General features: G+C 34.9%; 1 protein-coding gene across 6 annotated transcripts in view; it reads right to left on the reverse strand.

The window, feature by feature from the left end:
* LOC113500707 overlaps positions 1–21751 on the reverse strand; it is a 175898-nt gene that overhangs the window by 47208 nt on the left and 106939 nt on the right. For 4 of the 6 annotated variants that reach the window (XM_026881585.1, XM_026881586.1, XM_026881587.1 and 1 more), the window contains one exon: positions 150–2012. The exons of the other annotated variants lie outside the window; for them this stretch is intronic. In XM_026881585.1, coding sequence (XP_026737386.1) covers positions 1887–2012 — 126 coding nt within the window. In that variant the 3' untranslated portion in view covers positions 150–1886. Of the gene's footprint in view, positions 1–149; positions 2013–21751 lie in introns of those variants that run through there. 6 annotated transcript variants of the gene reach the window in all.

Below are 21751 nucleotides of genomic sequence, written 5' to 3' on the forward strand. Positions count from 1 at the left end.
TTACATCTATTCTTAATTAAATCGCACACCTCCTACACACTCATGTAACAAATAATTTCATTAAACTGTATAAAAGTTGAATGAACTCGTAACACTTGTAATAAGCAGTTTCAAAACAGCCTAATTAAAAACAAATTAACCTAAAATTCCAAATTTAAGAAAATTTAAAAACAAACAATTTTCATCGAAACCAAAACACATATTACTTTCATACGTATAAACTTTATAATATAGGAGAACGGAAAAATAAACAATTGAATAAACACTAAACGAATAATCAACATGTTGGAACAAGTTGGCAACATTACGACATTAGATTTAGAATTCAGACCCGGGGGGAAATCAGGCTGGGAACGTGACGTGTCGTGGACTTGCATTGCGCAGATATATACGCAGAAAATTAAAAGTAAACATTTTTTTTTAATTAGACTTTATAACTAAACAGTGCTATTGTCATCAGCTTAAATTCAGCTAATAGATACATTACCAACCATGTTCTTTATTTAAAGATGACAAAAGCAAAAAACTCTTTTGCCGTCTCAAACATAGTGCAATGAGCAACAGTAACATCAAAATAAGTGCACTAAATCTCTTCTTTAAATTTAAATGTCTTCCACAAATTCTTAACCATTCTTCTTCTAGATGTGCCTCTCCAGCTAGTAAAGGTTAGCGATTAACTTATTAGAATTACAGACTCACTGACGCTTGCTTTCAAGCGCGGCTATTCCCAAATATCTCTTGGAGAAATGCGTTTTTGACAAATGATAACCTATTTCCTTCCAATCACTAGGTTAGAGGAGGTTACTGTAGAGGAGTAACTTACAGTACCAGGGGCCTTATACTGTCACTATGTTTGTGATTAAGTGAACCTTCTGTATTTGCCTACACTGCGATGTAAAGTCCGCGTGGACGTTGATGCGGGGGTTTGCGTGTGACGTCGGCCGCGTAATAGAACATTCGCTGAGATTACGACCGTTTGTACGTGTTTATTGCCTCCTTGGGACCTTAAGTAGCCCCTATTAATGACCACGCTAATACTGATAGATACATTCTGATATGCTTCGTGAGATGAACGGGGAAGTGTAAGATGAAGAGTAAAATTTGTTTTTTATAGATTTTGTAGAGCCTTACGCGGTAATGCAATTGAAAGCAACTGTGAGTTTTTTTTGATTATACGTCTTGTCTCGGCCCGTCGCTATGCATTGTGAGTTGGTAAACTTCAAAGGTAGTCGCAGTATATTGTCTATACCCAATAAAGCCACTACTTATTATCGTGGTGGCCTTGAGGTTTTTTTGTATGCAAAAGTTGCAGGTTTAACCCCAACGCAGGCAAGGTATCATTGTGATTTTAAAAATTATAATCATGTACTTTCTTAATTGATCTAAGACAATACTGACAAACGTTGAAGGTGAACATCGTGAGGAAACCTGAAATTCAAATATACGAATTTTAAATTGCCAACCTAATACCCAGCAGTGGAACGTATAAATAGGCTAGTATTATAATAAAGAATACTAGTGCACGGTGTGACCTCCCTTAATATCAGTCATGTTAAGGCTTTGGCTTTACAGACAATTTCTATACAACCATTTGCACCTTATACCATTAAATCAACCTTTCATTTCACTACACAAAACAGTTTAAAATCTTCACGGCAATTACAACTCTGCTGACCCACGCTGGATCTCGGCGTGATATTACGTACGTAACCTTTTACCGCAAATTATGAGGTTCGAGAAGGAAACACGAGTTATTTATGGAGATCATAACTTATAACGTATGTACAAGTCATTAGGGAAACGTTTCCTAATCATCTGTCTCTAGTGTGTGTTTAACTTAACTTAACAGAAGCGGGCAGAATTATAAATTGTGTATATGATAATAATTATATTTGTATTTTCCCGTACATTTTATTTAAAAGGGTTAGATGTTTTTGGCTTATGCGTAAAGATACCTTTAAGTTGGGCAACTGTTGACCAAGAGCATGTGATGAATTAACTCGTAAAAGTACCTGTAACAAGAAAACAATACGATTCAATATTTTCAACAAATAAATGAGTAAAATTTATAAAATAAACAAATGTCTTCTTCTCAATAATTAACCTTAAATCCCCAAAAACTGTAACGCACTGGTACAGGAACTAAGTATGTACTAGGTATACTGGAAATTCGTCTGTCTTATATCATCATAGCATTAAGATTAAAGTGGTGTCACAATAACAAAGAACAGATAAAAATGGAAATTATTTCGGAATGTCGTGCTTCTAAAAACTTTAGTGATTTTGAAAGCAACCAACAGTTTAAATCATAAGACTGGCCTTCCAGTGAGCGTGGGAAGTGCGAGTGATAGCAGAGATATAGCTGAACTGTTTAGAGAACATTTTACCACTAAGTCTCCACTGGGTTCTTCGTCTGCAGATCCTGGGTCCACCATGACCGGTGAATTGTATAGGGTGTCTGCTAAACAAGTTCGACAAATTGTGAGTAGCATGTCTAGGGGCAAGTCACCGGGTCATGATGGACTCAGTATCGAGCATCTAAAATACGCTGGTGTTCATTTACCGCGTGTGCTGGCAATGTTCTTTACCTTATGTCTGAATCACTCGTACTTGCCTATAGACCTTATGAAAACCATCGTAGTACCAATAGTTAAAAATAAAACTGGAGATTTGTCTGATAAGAACAATTACGACCGATTTCCTTGGCTACAATTGTGGCCAGGTGTTGGACAGTGTGCTCGACTCAGAACTGATAAAAATATTAATATTCATGATGCTCAGTTTGGTTTTCGCGCGGGACTTTCCACTGAAAGCGCAATTCTGAGTCTGAAGCACACTGTCCAATACTACACGGAAAGAAGTACACCTGTGTATGCATGCTTTCTTGACCTCTCCAAGGCATTTGACCTTGTGTCGTATGACTTGTTATGGGAGAAACTCAAGAAAACCCGCGTGCCTACACAGGTACAACGGATTTTTCATTTCTGGTACCAAAACCAGAATAATTATGTAAGGTGGGCAAATGCCTTCTCGGACACGTACAGGTTGGAGTGCGGGGTGAGACAAGGTGGTTTGAGTTCTCTAGGCTCTTCAACTTGTACGTGAATGAGCTTATAGTTGGGCTCAGCAGCACACGAGTGGGATGCTGGATTGACAACATTTGTATGAACAACTTTAGTTACGCAGACGACATGGTGCTGCTGACCCCAACTGTAAGTGCAATGAGGCAGTTGCTTGCAATATGTGAAACATATAGCATTCAGCATGGATTGATGTACAATGCTAAGAAGAGCGAGTACATGGTTTTCAAGGCCCCCGGTAAATGTACATTGAATGTGCCCGCAATAAAGCTAAATGGCATTGAACTAAAGCGGGTAGAAAAGTTTAAATATCTTGGACATTACGTTACAGAGGACCTTGAGGACCAGGTTGACATAGAACGGGAACGTAGGGCATTGGCGGTTAGAAGTAATATGCTGGCCCGCAGGTTTGTGCGTTGTAGTAAACAAGTTAAAGTCACTCTATTTAAAGCCTACTGTCAGACTTTCTACACGTGCAGCTGTGTTCAGATATACGCAGAGGACGCTCAATGCACGTGTCCATATAACAACGGGTTAGGATGTTGGGGTTGCCCGTTTTTGCAGTGCCTCCGGTATGTTTGCGGAAGCCAGGGTAGACGGCTTCCACGCGGTAATACGCAAGCGGTCGTATCACTACTGAGCAGGTCAGGAGCACCAACAGCATCCTGCAGGTTATTGCGAAAAGCAGGACTCAGACATCTGAAGCATTTATACGCGCACAAATTTTACTATAAATCTTATTATTTTGTAATTATGTATGACATTGTTTTTATTAAAATCATAAATATCATCGTTACATTTAGAACCCTCCTCAGGACTGTCTGTACCTGACAATCATACAATTCCGGACAGCAAATTTTCTATCAATAACAATGTTCTAGATATAAAACGCAGTTGTCAATCGTAGTTCGTTGAACCGGCGCGTGCATTAACAGCAACGAAACGCCCGATAATCGCTGATAGCACCGGCGCGGTACACGGAGCACGCACGCTTACGTAACTGTTTGGACTGGGCTCAGCTGTACTCGACAATTAACAATAACACAACTATTTGGTTTTGGCGGTTATGCTTGGTGAAACATGGTTGATGATATCGGTCAAATTAATGATGTGGAAAATTTTGTAAATAGTGATCTTTATTTGATTTTCCTATGGTTAAATATTGCTGTGTTTTTTGGTAATAATATATTTAAATGTAACTTTTCCATTTTGCGGTGACACCTATATTGAAGCCTTGGTTTATGAGCCAATGAGCTTTACTACTCGAGAAATAGCTAAGTACGGAAATAAAGCTTACACTGAAAAAACTTGAAAGACTGTTTGAGAATATTATGTACTAGCTGTTGCCCGCGACTTCGTCCCCGTGGGTAGAAGATATAAGTTATGATTTATAACTGCCCTGTTTTTTTCACATTTTCCATTGTATCTTCGCTCCTATTAGTCGCAGCGTGATGGTTTATAGCCTAAAGCCTTCCTCGATGAATGGTCTATTGAACACAAAAATGATTTTTTCAATTTGGACCAGTAGTTCCAGAGATTAGCGCGTTCAAACAAACAAACAAACTCTACAGCTTTATACATTAGTATAGATGTGAATTATTGATACTATAATCGGTTTTGGGCCACTTCAGTATATAATCTTATTAACCAAAATAAGATTCAACTGTATGAAGAAAACTCATTCTTAATACAGTTAAGAACAAAACAAACTACCGATTCGAGTTCTAACAAAGGTTCAAAATATCGCTAGAAAACCGCGCAAATAACAATCTTGCACACCCATGCATGGGTGAGCCAGGTGAGCTGGCTTTGCTCACCAAAACACCGCGTGAGCGACCTACTAGAGGATTAAAATTGACACTAGTTTAGTCGTTCAAAAGTATTTCAGTTTCGACCTGTAATTTAGACGTTAGTTATGTTAAGTGGACATTTGTAAAGAAACGCTTTCGGTGCCCGCATTTAGATTTTATCGGCATATCGGGGCGAAACGTGTCGCGGGTTTAAAACGGGAAAATTTAAGTGATACATACTTGAGGCTTTTATAGGTTATATGGATAGTAGGTGCCTTACGACATATAAACAGCAACCAAGTGAAAACATATGAGTGCAATTAATTCTATAATCTTTTCTATTCAAGACAAAATGTGGTGTGATTAACTTGATTTTATTTTATTTTCTCATTCAAAGTATTAATAATGTAACGTGATTTTGTAGTATAAATTATTTTTCACCTTTGCATAGGAAACTGCAGATAAATAAAACAATTTCTAATGTGGGCACATTCGAAATGGACTGGACACTGTACTTGCAATGCCTTATGGAAAACAAATAAAAATTGTCAGTATCTAAATATATTGTTGAACAGTTTATCTTTATAAAACAAATACTCGAACGACTATTCCACAAACAGATAAATCATAAACCTTCACCGTTTTACATAACAGTACTTCTTTTTCCTCATTCCCGTCATAAATTCCTGAAATGTAAATACAATAAAATTCGCTCGAAGCTTTTTCTTCATACTTCATTGACTAATAAGACAAGCACGTGAATCAGAATGGATGGAATATTTTTATTTTCCCTTTTAATAATTTATTCCCTATTAAAGTCGCACATACGTCTTTGTACAGGGGTCCTATTCTAAACTCCATAAAGAGATTCGACAAAAGGCTGTGTAATGTGTTGCCATGCAATAAAATGTCAACGTAATTGTCCTCTAGAGAGAATTTATGGTAGTATTTCGAAATAAGAATAGGCGCTGCATATTACATATGGCAATGCTACCAGCCTTCTGTGTCCTGCCAAGTTTCAGTACATGTTATAAATATGTAATTGTCTTGTAAAATTATTGAGAGTATTTCGCACCGAATGCTAAGAAGTCATATTTTTAAGAAATAATTGTTAATATATTATTATCATTCCCACTTAATTAAAACTAATAAAATAATTCTACAGTCATCATATCCAACAAAACGCGAAATTTTGAACTAGGAATATTCTTTAAAACTACATTTTTAATATACGATTGCTAGTCGAAGAAATGATTCGACACCTTTCGGAATAAGCCTCTTGCCTAATCGCGTTATGTCCATAGAGCGGACTGCTATTAAAAACTCATTTCCCCGACTATAAAGGAGTCTGATTTTTCTTTTCTGATAGTTCGCTATTCAAATAGTTCTCGTTTTTCTATCGATATGCGCGCATCACTTCACTTTATGATTCTTTAGAAGGGTACTGGGATTTTAAATCTTTTCAGAGTAAATTCGAAATACATTTTTAAATATCTGATGAACTTGACATTTTGCTATCTAAATGAAGTATAGGCAAATATTGTTTTTCCACATACATGCATGGTGTAGTTAAAAGTTGCAGGAATGTAGTTTCCGAAAGTGTTATAATTAAGTGTACTAAGTCTGGGCAGCTTAAATTGAATTAATGCTGTTTTAAAATAATATTCAAGCCACAAATAAATACCCAGCCATTTTAAAGATAAACAAAGTTTTCTATCAATATCCAGTATTAAGTTCACAACCGAAACTATCTACATAGATTCTCGCTTCGTTTAACACGCGACAGGCCGTCGCAACAGGACACCCTGTACCTGACAGCTATCACGTTGTACCTATCGCTATAGAAAACTGTCGTGTCGATGCTGCCCGTTCAAATGAAGGGAAGACAGTTACTCTTTTAAAATAAGAATGTGTCATGGCGTCTTGTCAATTCTGACAGAAGTTTGACAGTGACGTTTTCTATCAAATAGTTAACTAAGATCAGGCATACACGACACTGGAAGAAATAGCTAAAACAATTAGCAGATTGCCATAAGCAAGAAAAATAGGAAGATCAGGCTTCTTTCCAAATTATTTTACTTGGAGACAAATTATTAAGATTAGAACAGAGATAAAAATATATTTCGCGTTTCTACAAGTGAAACATTGTAAGATAAATAATATAAAAGAAATGACATAACATTACGTTTCTCTTGTAAACAAACTACTTGTACAAAATAACTGAGCATATCGATTTGCCAACACAACAAACCTGCTCGAAACAAAGTTGCAACTTGATTACGGCAATAAAGAAAAGCGAGTTGCAATATTATTCTTATCAATATTCAACCAACTTACGTTGACCTGTCCCTCTGCATAGTAACGTTAAAAATGGTCACCAAGAAAGAAAGTTCAACGCACTCTTGGAGATTTTCTTAACTTGGATCGTATTTTTCAATGCGTTGGGGCGGAGTAAGTTCGCGAGACATTGAATCCATTATGCCAATAGCCAATATTGGGACCAATAGGCTCTCGTACTTGCTTGATGCTGTTTTGTTTATATGTTGGTTAAATTTATTTGGCGCAAATGTTGGTTTAATGGCACTGGCACGGGTTCGTTGACCGGATATGCGGGCAGTAATAACGTCCCGGGGCGATAGTGATGGGATGTAAGTCGATGGTAAATTGTTTTATCGACATAATTAATTCAATTTGCTTGTCGTCCTGTGACCAACATGGATATTGAATTTTGAACGTACTAGAACATACATTGCTCTTTCTGTATCTTAGAAAATATATTGGGCATAGTCTTTAAATCGTATTCGCCACAAGCTAAAAAAAATGTTTTTCGTTAATTATATTCCCATCCTATAAACTTCCTTAAAAATAAACAAACTTAAAAGTAAATTACAAAAAACTAATAAAAACAAGCTAAAAACTTCCACAAAATAAATAAAACATTTCATAATATTTTAATAAACAGGAAAAAGCAACTTATCTAATAAAAGTCCGCTTGACATGACCAGTTATTTAGCAGTTAATGTTGAATGCACAGAGCTTCAGTAAAGTCTGAAGAACGAGATATTAATTAACCACTAACTTTGTGAACGGACTTTGTAATCGTGTTAGTTTTAGATTTTAGATTCATATTGTTTGTTGAAAAGATAAAAGAGAGTAAAATGTTGAGATAAAAATAACATTTTAAATATCAAATAAATCATCAAAATATTGTTTTTCTGTTTTTTAGTAAGGAATTAGTATTAATTACTATGGAATTTAATTCTTGTATCGCGGAGGGTTTCAAAAGAATTCAAGGTACAGACACTCATGGATCACACAAACGCCTGTTCACGATGGGATTGCACACACTAAATAATTACTATACATAAGCATGTATATATTTAAACACAATGATCAAACGTATGCTTTACTGTAATGTCAAATTTTGGTACTGGTGCCCAACGTGGGGCATAATCGCAAGGTACAAAAGCTATTCATGTTTAAGAATCCTAAAAGTTCTGTACGGTTCTAAGTAATAAAACGATCTAGGTCCCTCAACTATAGAAAAGAAAACTAATTGCTCTGAGTACCGACATCAGCATAACGTGGGCGGCTACACAATACTCTTTTGTCTGTTCCAACGTTATAGCTTTGGGGAATTTCAGGATAAATACTATTTACACTGTAATGGGACGAGCTCGGTCTTATTGTATAGGTATATATGCAAGGTGCCCTGTATCGCGAGGAATGGGAAGAATTGAGGGTTTGCGATCTTCATTCAGGTATAAGAATTAAGTTGATTACTCAAAACGACGACGTGAACCTCCTATACAATAAATTTAGGCTTTCATACATGTTTGGTACGACATCAAAATAAAACAGGACATAAAGTATTCAGATTACTATTGCAGATAGAAGAACAGTTCAATAATCCATCAATTAAATTTCCGATACCAATTTGCTTTATGTTTAAACTGGCATCTTCATAAAAAAAAAGCATCTCAGTATCCAAGCAGATCTAGCACAGTGAATACATCAATAAAGTAAATATCAAAACACCTTACCTATTACATAATCACCAAACAATTACCAACTAACATTGAACTTTACTAATTACTCAATAAACACTAACTTGTCTGACATTTTGTAAATGTCAAAAAAGGTTTAGCTCACGGGAGCGGTCGAACCCATGTCCATTGAATTAATAATATTACAAACATATTCATATTATTCATACAAAGTCTTAAAACTCGGTATTTTTAAGCAATTACTTGTATCCTGTTTGTCGAACACTTTTTAAGGTTGCCACACGTAAAAACTTGATAAATTCTTATATATCACTCTTGTATAAGGATAGAGAATGATAGTATGTCGGTATGTCACTCTCTTCCTCTAGGTGTTTTATATGACTTTATTTGGTTGTAATAACTGTATCATGGTTTTTGGTCCATAGAAAGATCTAAACCACTGGCCTTATAAATAATATTGGCGTTTAAGGGCTTGATGGATGAATTCCAAGAAAAGGATTATAGAGGCACTTTTTTTTTTGTTCGTACTATTTTTGACAATACTTAACTTCAAACTATTCCAAAATTAATAGATTTAAAAATCCACGTATCCATCCATCCGTTAAAATTTTATCAAAATCAGTCCAGCCGTTTTCATAATTATAAGTTGCATTGCCATCCAGATTGAAGAGCCTGCAAATTTCAGCCTGCTAACTTATCGACAAGTGCCCCAAAATTGAGTTGAAAAAACCCAACCGGAACAACAAACAAACAAGAAAAGGAGTGTATAAAAACGTGGGAGAAATGGACAAGGACATACAGGAAAAAATCAAACACTTATCATTTTCCAAGCCCTATTTATTTGACCGACCTGATAAACTACGGTGACCTGGTTATGGGGATAATATCGGGAAGATTTCATCCCTCCGCGGCGACCCCGGGTCAGGTGCGTAACACCCATTACAACGATCGCGGCACGAACCGAAATAAAACAACCTGTCATCGGATTTACGATACTGTGAGGAAACGTTTTAAGCAGTTGAAGTTTGAAGTTTGAAGGTTATGTAACTTTAAATGAGACTATTTATTTGTCAAATAATATCTGGGCAAAAAACCGGGCATATATCTTTTGCCTCTTTTTCTTAAACTCTCGATCGTAGCACGTAAGTATGACAGACATAAAGACATTACTAGGTATATTATGTTTATAAACCTTTTGCTGATTTACTGACTACTGTGAGTAACCAAAAAGCATTACAATATAGACATAAAGATTACTCTCTAGGCAAATAAATTGCAAGATGATTGTCAAGCTATATTTGTTAAAATGAAACCAGAAAAGCATTTGCATCATTGTGAAGATTCTTCCACAGCAGATGTACTCAATACTAATATATAAAGCTGAAGAGTTTGTTTGTTTAAACGCGCTTATCTCAGGAACTACTGGTTCAAATTGAAAAATAATTATAATATATATATTATAATAAATATTTTTAATTATTTTTGACCATTCATCAAGGAAGGTTTTAGGCTACATACCATCACGCTGCTACTAATAGGAGCGAAGATACAATGGAAAATGTGGAAAAAAACAGGGAAAATTATTCATCTTTGAGGGCTTCCGTTCAAAATTCCTAACTTATATCTTCTAACCACGCGGACGAAGTCGCGGGCAATAGCTAGTTTATTAATAAGTTAACAAGAGTAATTAACGGAGAAGCATCATTCAGATTAAATCCAATAATTCCACAAGGTTTACACTGTTATCTAATGCAGCTTACTTAACTTACTTAGTTTGCTTAATCAGCGTCTTTCATCTAAGTAATAATTTAATTAATTACTACGTTATACGGGGTGTATTACGTGGGGCGCAATTATTTTATAACACTGACTAGCGATTCTGTGCCAATGTAATTAAAATTGCTGTTGTTTTTATCACGCATTCGATTAATACGGAACACGTTTTTTGCACGTGTTTCTTATTTATTATAAATATTTTGTTTTAGGAAATTAAAATAAACGTATTATTAATTGACAAATTCGACGGAAAATGCTGTATGACGAAAGCTCAAAGTTCACCTTTCATATTTGAGCTTTAAAAATTAAGCTTGCAATATAATATTAGAAGAACGGAAATAGTGCAGGTGTAAAAATCTAAAACAATAATCATTCTTTTTTACAGTTTAATATGTACGAATAAATACGTACAAATTTTACGTAACATAGTACGAATTGGAGTAAAATGGTGTTATTATATACAAATAAAACAACAATAAGTGGGTCGAAGATTACATAATAAAAAGTTATCGATACCACACGCCCATCACTAAAGTTGTGGTTGATTGAAAACATTGCTGTAGGTACAACACTAAGTAAGACACTTGCAAAAGTCTAACATCTCACAAATTAAGAGTATCCTGAAAACAAGTATCTTTACCAATTCAATGCCTTTTTCATTTTTAAGTCTCATCGGAGATATTTTTTTATTAGGAACCAAGTTAATAATTTTTTTATTATACTCTATATTAGGGTGTAGATTTGCATATACACATCCAGAAAATTTATGTTGCAAATAAATGAATCTTTTATTAACTCTATGAGATTCTACATAGTATACCTAATTATTGCGTAAAAATTAGATTGAGTATTGTAGTAGTATTGAGGCTGTACCTTCTGTACATCAACTGTCTTGTGTCAGCGATTACCTAGAAGTGACGTCATAGCTCAATTACGCGCTTGCGTCTACGCATCGCATCTCTTGCACATTGGCCGACTAACAGATGAACTTGTTACAAAAACAACTACAACTATGATTTATTGATTTATAATGGTCTGGTATGGCGTTCATATGAGTATGGACGGTAAGAAGTTATCATTTTAATATCATCACTGATTTCATGTAAAAAGACGTTGGAATTTCTTATTGGAAACGTGTAACAGTGACCTGTATATAAATCAACTTGCTGTAAGTAATTATTGTAATATAACTGATTATATTACTGTATACATATTTTTTACATTCACACAACGCCATCAGGTCGAAAACTAAGCAAAGCTTGTATTATTAGTACTACACATCTGATAAACATACTTAAAAATAAAATAAAAAATCACGAACTCCGGTAGAGCAGTCAGTGCTGATAACCACTAGACCAACAGGCCAGTCTATTTTATTTCATTGTAATTTAATAGCAGCATAATACATATAATTTAGTAGGGCCCACGCCACGTCTAAAGAAGGTAATAGTATCATTATGGGTGAGCAAGAAGACAGATACCGCTCTCCGCTGAGTATTGCGTTGTCACCCTTCCACAAACATAATAAAATTATTTTCAGACGTAGATTTTTACTTCAGAGGTAACAAACCATATATTTGAAAGCTTCTAAGAATTTTGATGATAATGGATCAAGATATTTGTATGTCAAAATAAATAGATACGTGAAATTCTTATGTAAATATTAAATGAGTGATATTTCTTCATGAAATTGAATTTGAACAAAATACCGAGTACTTACATTAAGGATTTATGTTATGTACTGTTTCTAGACCAACACCAGCGAAAAACTTGTTGCACCTGCGACACTAAAGATTTCTTACAAATAGGCTAAAGATGAACAAATATGTTGAGTATTATCAACCGCAACTGAACTTCAATTTTTAATTTTTAACAAGTATTGTTGCAGCAGCAACAGAAACACGTCATCCCTGAAAATATCAACTGCTCAGCTATCAAGGTTCATAAGATACAGCCTATTGACGAAACAACAGACAGAAGAACCTCCGTTTTTACCCACCCTTTAAGTTCGAGACCCTAAAACCCCGGCCACATTTTACATAAGAATCGTATTGTCATCGCTACAGAACGTTGTGTAGCCGCCCTAAGTCCCACATTAGTTTGCAAGTAAAACAAAGCGGGTTTAACACGTAATGATAGTTAATGAATCTTTCTCTGAATTATGTATGCCGTGTGTCCTCGCCTCGCTTTTGAATTCACACTTTATATTGTTGCCGTTGTTTCCAATTTATGTATAAATAGACAAAATGTGACGCCGGCTTCGCCCACGTTTTGACTTGATATAATTGGGGTGAATGTACTTTACGGCGTTCGAGATAAATTCCGATTGGGTCTAGACCTTCCAATCTTAGATAGAGAACGTACGTAGAGTCTCAAATTGGTATTTATGACTTGGAAATAAAAATAAAAACAAAAAGAAGTGAATAGTTTTTTTTGTATAATCAGCGACTGGTTTGAAAAAAGAAAAACAAAAGTTCTTACACTCTTTTATGAACCCCGAAGACCACTTAATACAGACCATAATATAAACTCTTTTTCTCAAAATTGCAACATTGCACTGTTATCGACACCGCTTTGCAAAAAAATGGAAACGAAATAAAGTCGCATCTATAACATATCACCCTATAAGCTTAAAACAAAAAAGTTTGTGTATTCTGTCACCAGAACGCAGCCCTAGGGATTAAACGAGTCGCGGCCGGCACAAGTTTCAGTTTTCACCTCAACACTTTCATAGTGCACTCGACTTAACTTCGACGCAACTTCGACTAACTCACATATTCTATGTTAGTGACTGAAGTTACCAAAGTTAGGGTTGATTTCACCAGTTACTGTTATAACAGAACTTTGAACTAAGTTATCTCTGATCGGGCTTAAAAAAAATACAAGTTTTTAACCGAAACGATGAATGTTCTTCGTAAAAGTTTTGATATTACATTCAAAACAAGATATTTTAATCACTTATGCGATTTTTGGGTGAACTCTATAAATGGCGGTGAAATGATAATTCTGTCTGTCCATTAAGCTGAAAGCGAAACGCAAAAATCGAGATTAACTAATCACGTTTATAAACTGTGCAACCGTTTAATCTACCTACAAAGCGAAAAAAAGATCGCCTATTATTATTTTTATGAAACATTTTTGTTAATTAATTTGGATGATTGCATCCCAAGTAAATTGAATTGCTTTTATTTGGCGTTCCATTTTCATTTTTGTCAGTTATTGTGAAATGTCATTTGCTTTTTTTAAACGGTGACTGCGCGTACAAACAAGTATATTCTGCCAATATCAATGTTAAAAACGAAACCTACGTTTTGTTTGTAACGTGTTACGGGTAATTTGCTTGTCATTGTGTTTTATTTTTTCACATATCCTGCTGGTGATGTTCTCTTGACGATAAGACAAAACGAAAGCTTATGTTGTATGTTAATCATTTATGTATAATAATTATTAGATTAAGATTGGTGGAAAAATAAGGAAACAAAACTAGACCGGCCATGCCAAGAGATACTTGAGTAAACTGTCAATAATAAACCATTACAGTCCCTCCAAAGAACTCAATATAAATGTACTTCACCATAAAACTAAACATAAAAGTTAATCGTTCGGAATGACGTGACACACTTCGGTGAAAATTGGTTGTCAGGTGTGACAGCTAGTCGAATAGTCATCGACGAGAGACGGTTGCGAGGCGATAATTAGCGTTATCGGTGTGTCAGACCGGTTGTGTGATAGAATAATGATACCTGTAGTGCGGCAGGCTTGATGTGAACGAAAAATGTTGTAACGATGTGTACAATGTTTGAAAAAATGTTTTCTTTTAGACGGGAATATTTCTCTATTATTTAAAGCAGCGTGTTTTTTGGGGGTGGTTACTCTGTACACGGGCTTTTTCGGGATTTGTATGATTGAGATTCTTTTTATATATTTTTATGGCAGCATGCGTGTTTACTTAACTAAAATATTAACCATGGTTATCAGCAGTATATAATGTACCACTTTCGTTACCATTATATCACGTTATTTGATTAAAAAATAGACCTTATGTGTAAGTTTTATAGTCGGATAAGAGGTTGTTCAAAACACAACTCTTTCGATAAAACGATTCATTACAAAATATTTCATCTTGCCATCCACTACACAAACTATAATAAAAGTCATAAAACTCATCTAAATACAAAAGCCTCTTAACAAGAATATTTAAAATTTAACATAATTTACCGTAAATGCTCTAGCGCGTATAATTTTTATAAAAGTATTACTGTCACAAAGTTTACAGAGCCAGCATGAGTTATTCTAATTTGTAAATCAAATAAAAGGCGACTTTTATATGTAAACCTCTTTTATTAAAAATGAGTTTCCAAAAAGATGGCCAACTGGTGTCCACAATTCGTTTACGTAACGAACTTTACGTATACATTTGCGTTGCGTTTTGGTAAAACTATTCTTTAAATAGTCTGCAACTACTAATACCCCCTAATTTACCCTTTTTCCACAGTTGTCTTCTTTTAGGTGTCCGTTTCCAAGGAGTAAAAACGGATGACGTCACCAGCCTGTACCTTATGGATCGTGATAGCAAGACCGTTGAAATTATCACAGACCATGTATTTCGGATGGCGCTACAACAATAAATACAAAAAAAAAAACATTTCGGGTTACAAATGAGTTCGTGTGTGTATATCCACACTTAAATTTATGTGCATCCAACACACTAATTTCTTTAAAGCTTTTCGCTCTCGTAATTGAACGGTTTATTTATTAATTTTACCGCGGTAAAAACAGCTTCCGTAACAACGATCTTAAGACTACCACAATTATAATATTATTATTTTGATTATTATCTGAATGCAGCAAAAATTAAAAAAGACTACGCGTTTGTTCAAGACTTAAATTAGCAATCAAATAAACACTTACATTAAAATAGATAAATGTATACTACGGCAGTTATTAAATAGACACAAACATCAAAATGATCTCACATTAAAGTCAAACAGACAGATGTCCAACATTGTTGAAAGTCATTTACATAGAGCAGTAAAAACTTCTTACAATGTACCTATTTGTGTTTGTAAATCACAGTTTTATCGTGGCGAATGATTTACAGTATTATTTGAAAACATTATAGCTCTTTTATAGCTTGTTTTACATAAAGGAAAATATCGTGTGAAAATAATACGTTTTGAGGTGTGTATTTTACAGAGCGAGAATTATCAGTACATGCAACTCCCTTACAAAAGAATGTGAATGGCCCAGAAGACTTCTGCTCTTCTGGCAGGAGTCGGGATGGTGGGACTGACAGCCTCCCAAAACAACCCTATGCACATTGGGCGAAACTGGTACGTCAGTACGAAAAAGGGAGCCAACCGACCTGGAGTATACTTTATTAGAAAACTGGTAGATAAATGAAGAATATCTCGTACCTTGAATGCACCGGGAAGTAAATCAAAACTCGGCGGAAATCTTTTGAAAACTTCTGTTACTTATCCTTAAACCAATGGTAAAGTAAGTAAAGTACATATGGATAGCCGTTTTGTAAATGACCTATCTTTATATAAGTAATAAAACATTATATTCTTATAAAGCAAGTCCTTGCTATTATAGAAACGAGACATCACTCTACACCTCACTTATCACCATCTCACTTACACAAATACAACAGTACCTCTTAAAGGCATAATAAGCGCACAGGTGTTCCCCGACTTGGTATTATTCAATGTCCTTCTAGGAAATAGGTCAAGAATAATGTACATTATTGACCTGTTACCTAGGGTACAGCGCACTCTAGCGGATTATAAAGAAACAATTAAAGCAGTGGCTTGTTCCACACTATTAGGAGACAAAGCGATTGTTTGTTGCTTCAAGAAATCAAGTTCTTCGAAAGAAGAGGTATTTCTTCTTTATTTTTAATCCCCTACGCAAAAAGTGGGGTGTTATATGTTTGAACTGTCTGTCTGTCTATGGTATCATAACTCCCGAACGAATTGAGTGATTTCAAGTTTGTTTCGTGTTAAAGTTAAATTATGCGCAAGTGTTCATAGACATGTTTTATGAAAATTGATCTAGCCATTTAAAAGTAGGGGTGGCGACTGTTTAAGCAAGGATTAAAAAAAATCTTTAAATGAGAATTAAACCATTAAGGTCTATTAGAATTGACAAATTATCAATTATGGAGTAATTTTCACTAACACTTGATACAACGAGATCCGTAATACCTCTAGCTGCATTACACAAAAACTCTGACACATTGTAATACCGGATATTAATCTCGTTTGATTGACAGCCGACATGCGTCATCTATTACTTAACAATTGAATGCATAAGTACGTTAATTCACAATTAAACGTCCTACGATTGATTAAGATCACAGATAACAATTACAATGAGTCCCATCGGACTACACAATAGAGGTAATAAGTAGAAATAAATCGAAAACAATTAGTGTCATCTATATTAATCAGTGTACGAGTAATTAGATTTGATAAGTACAAGGAAAAACAGAAGTTTATAAGCACAATTCGAATTATTAAGTTCCAGTACTTTTTGAACAGCGACGGAGTAAGGGAGCTGTTTTAATTTTGATGTGTCTGTCTGTTTGTGGCTTCTTGGCTCCCGAGCAGATTGAGCGATTGCAATTTAGCTTATTTCTATTTAATTATGTGCGAATGTTCTTAGACATATTTGATAACAATCGGTCGAAAATATTTTGTGGAGAATTTTTAATTTTTGATTTTATGCATACTATTCAGTAGATTAGCAATTGTTTAGTATTTTTAAAAGCACTAGTTGTAAAGTCTATTTTGTCTATGTTGTTCAACACAAGAGATCATTGAATTTGCTTTGACATAAAATACGTCCGTATCAACTAACTTTTGTCGATGACCGTACCTCTCGTAGAAGTGGAGTTTTTATGACAATTAGTTTTTAATCTAACCATAATTTATAGTCGTATATAATGCAAACAATTTATGTTTGATCTACTTCTGTGTGACGTCTTTAAATTGATTGAATTATTGGAAAATGGATGTGTAAATAATAACGCAATCAAGGACGACCGCTTTTGTACACGCGTTTGAAAAACGCTTTTAAATTAGAATAATATTAATTGATCATTGTATGTGTATTTGAACCAATTTTGTAATCCTGTTTTATAATTTGGAATTATTACTATACTAGTTGTTAATTCGGGCCCGCCGTCTATAAATCGAAAATGATCCCACGGGAACATAAAATCGGGATAAATAGTATCCTAGGGATAGTCCTAGTTATAAACTATCCGAGTACTAAATTATATATTTTCATCTAAAATATTCTAAATAATAATCCATGTCCTTACCACTTATTCAATAACTCAAAAATCGACCACGTAAATAATCTCAAATACCCTTTCACAATCACCACAATACCGCGTGTTATTTAGACGGCATTTCCTTTACATATTCAGCTAAAAATCCTTGAAAGACTGCACAACGTACAGAGAATGAAAGTGATCGCACCAAGGCGAGCCGGCGGTGCGAACCGCGCGAGATAATGCGATACCTGCCGACATATCGATATCGTAATTAGTAAGTTAATAGTTTATGTCAGGCGTTTAAAACCGCGAGTTGAGCGAGCGGCGAGGAAGCGGGAGCGGGGAGTGACCGATGACCCTAAGAATTTGTAGAGCGATGTCAAATGAGATATTTTTCAAGATTTAAAAGTATCAAACGAAACGTGAATAGGCATATTGACAAAATTTTCTTAAAATCTACAAAATTGCTTCTCTTTTTCCATAATGGGCAAAGTTTAAGTAACTATTATTCGTGTTTTCAGTTTCGAATGCGTTTTCCAAGAAATGATGTTAGTTTTGGTAGCAATTTAATCTAAACTAGTTTTTATGTTTGCTGACACCAGGAAAATATTAATTAAATCTGGAAAACTTTTAACCCTCTACAACTAATCTAGAATTGAAAACTCTAAATAATTGATAGCAAAATGAATTGTGCGTACTTTAGATCCTTCAAACTATAATTGGGGCAGTCGATGAGTGATAAATGCGTCCCATCTGTCGAGAGGCGGGGTTAATCCCGCTTGCTTACAGCCTATAGGATCGAGATGGCTAGGCCTTTCCTCATCTCCTATTGTAATGTATTTTGGTTTTGAAAGAGTATTTCCGAATTTGCCGGTGGTGTTTTATGATGCTAGTTGTGAACCTTAAAAAACATCCTTAAAAGGTTTTAAGGGTAATGAATATTAACTAAGGGAACTTCAGAAATTGTAAAGTCTTTGAACTTGTTTAAAAATATCCAAATTTTTGCCCTCTAGTGGGCAAGGATCCCCACTCAAAATTTCTATTTGCCTCCAACAAAGTTAATTTTTATTTGTAAAAAAAAACACAAAATTGATCATAACGATCTCATAAAATCCGTTGTTTTAAGGGCCACACACACGAGTATATACACAAGTAATTATAATTTAATGTGAACCTCACAAATATGTGGAACAGTCACGTTTCATACGGAATTTGAATATTTAAAGTTCAATATAACCCGAAAACAATTGACTGAGATTACCTCTGTAAACAGATTACGTTGAATCAATGAAAATAATTCCAGCAAAACTTCAAACCAAGATTTTGTTAAATAAACTTGAATAACTTCGAAAACTCTTTTAAAGAACTCTTAAAACTTAGGAATAGATGCTCGATTGTTTCTGGATATTTATAATAATCCTTTTCGGAAGAGAGTTTGGGAGGAAACTAAAACGACTACTAAAGCTTACCTAAAGTTGATAGATATACACACTCTTTTTAGAACCATAATCACATATGTCCGAGGTCAACGTTACATTCCATATAAGTAGGACATACCGTACTAAAATCAGTTAGCAACGGCTAATACAAAATCTAGGTGAGTTAGTTGCTAACCAATCTAGACGCAAACCCTACAGCTACACGAAGGGCCAGACAATCTACGCATGCGTAGTGTTGCAATAAGACCAAGTACAATCGCGAGTAAAATTTACATGGCAAATTAATGTATTTATAATTTTTCGTTGCGTACAAAAATTAATTATTAATTTGACGTTTAGCATAAGTATGGACTCGTTTCACAACGTATTTAAATTTGTACGTACGCATCTAAATATGTAATCCGGTTACAATAATGTAGGCTTAAGTAGTTTTATTGTTTTTTGACTGGCAATTAAATGGAATGGTATTTCAAGGTGATCTTTTTGTTGGGAGATCATTTAGTGTTTTATATTGACATCTCGTTTTCATGTCTTGTTAAACCTGTAAATTGAAGCCCGAATAAGGTTTTCAATTAAGAATACATTTTTTTTTCTCTAGCCCACTGTGTCCCACTGCTGGGCAAAGGCCTCCCCCAAATCCTTCCACGACTCTCTATTCTGGGCCGCATGGAACCAGCCTGCGTGGTAAGCGTTAAGGTCGTCTCGCCACCGCTTCCTAAGTCGCCCACCTACATAAGAATACATTGGTTATTTAAAAATTGGCTACATTATCATTAGGTTCGTGAGATAGATGTTATAAAAACCATCAACCTAGGCAGGCTAGAAATATTCACATCAATAATAAGAATGACCTATTTTTTTACGAAAGAAAAGGGTTAGTAAATCTAAAAGCAAAAATGCAAAAATAAATACATGTAACTATCTTGATTACATCCTTTGATAAGAACTGATACATTTCCCAATCAATCAAAAATAATCCTTAACCAGTATCAGCTTAAGGATGAATTTTGATTCTCTGACTCAATAATTCTACCATCCACAAGCAGTAATAAAATTCAAAATTATAAGCACTTGTGTCACCAACAGTACGTAGACATTTAATATGAAAATTTAAATCCTTAATCCTATAATTTACCGTCGCAATCCGACACTTAGTTTTCTATACTTAAATACTTACAACATAAGTATTCTATAGTTAATGTGTATTTGATAACATGTTCGCATTACTGTACTCAAGGAGCCTATCACCAGCGCTTAAGGTAAAAGGTTGCAGGTGTGCAAGCAGGACAGCACTACACGTCATAGAGCGCCATCTCTTTCGCGCTACAGCGAAACTTACGTTAAGATGTGGTAATAGGCCCCCTGCAGCTATTATGTAGGGCGTACCGTATAATTTCATATTTCCACTACTAATATTGTTCTAGTTTTAAAACTAGATTTTCTAGTTTCTGATAAGTGAACAAATGACATCAAATTATATTAGTATCGGTATAAATATAATGACCGGTCTTTTTGATAAGAAACTAGTGAACTATAATAATATACATAATGTGTTGCCTTAAGAAAAATGGCAACCTTTGTACTGTTGCCTCTCATATGTAACGTGCAAATAGTATTCAAATTAGGCTACTAAGCACCTTTTAAACGTCAACTATAAAGATTAGAAGGACTGCCACCTGTACTACCTTGTCTTAATACAGTAATATAAGAATTGTTGAAGAGCCACGTCACTCTACACAGTGAACCAGAAATCAGACTTTATTTGAAAGATGGCGATGGTAGTCGTCCAGATCAATCAATGCCACATCATTTACTGATTTTCTCTACTTTTAAATGGTAGCAACGCAAAAGAGTCTACAACTGATAATATAGGCATGATTTTCAAACGAATTGGCTTATTATCTGAATCTGATATATTTTTTATTTTAAGTCGGTTTCACGTTTTTGTACTTCTTCTACTTATTCCGCTGCAAATAACTTAAACAGAAGATTTCAAGTAGGTACTGTGTGGCAACAAACACCGCAACATCTCTCGAACCACATAATATCACATCATAATAGAAATAGAGAAAACAATATTTATAACAAGTACGTCTGTTGAAGTACACTCCAGTAACAGATAGCTTCCTCCGTCGCGCACACAGTTGCAAAGATGTAACGTGATCGCAAAGTATTATTGGATTTTTCTAGAAAGAATTTTCTCACTACCTACATAACAGCGAGGAGTTTGAAATTGTATTCGATAAACGTCAAAAGACTTGCCCTTATTACGTGCGACTTGTTAAGGTACAGGGTGTGTCATCTGAGGGCACGGCAGTGCCCCTGCCAAGTCTCGAGCAAAACGGGCACGGCCGTACCATCTTTTCTCGAAGCG

This window comes from Trichoplusia ni, chromosome 14 (assembly GCF_003590095.1).
Source record: "Trichoplusia ni isolate ovarian cell line Hi5 chromosome 14, tn1, whole genome shotgun sequence".
Classification (NCBI taxonomy): domain Eukaryota; kingdom Metazoa; phylum Arthropoda; class Insecta; order Lepidoptera; family Noctuidae; genus Trichoplusia; species Trichoplusia ni.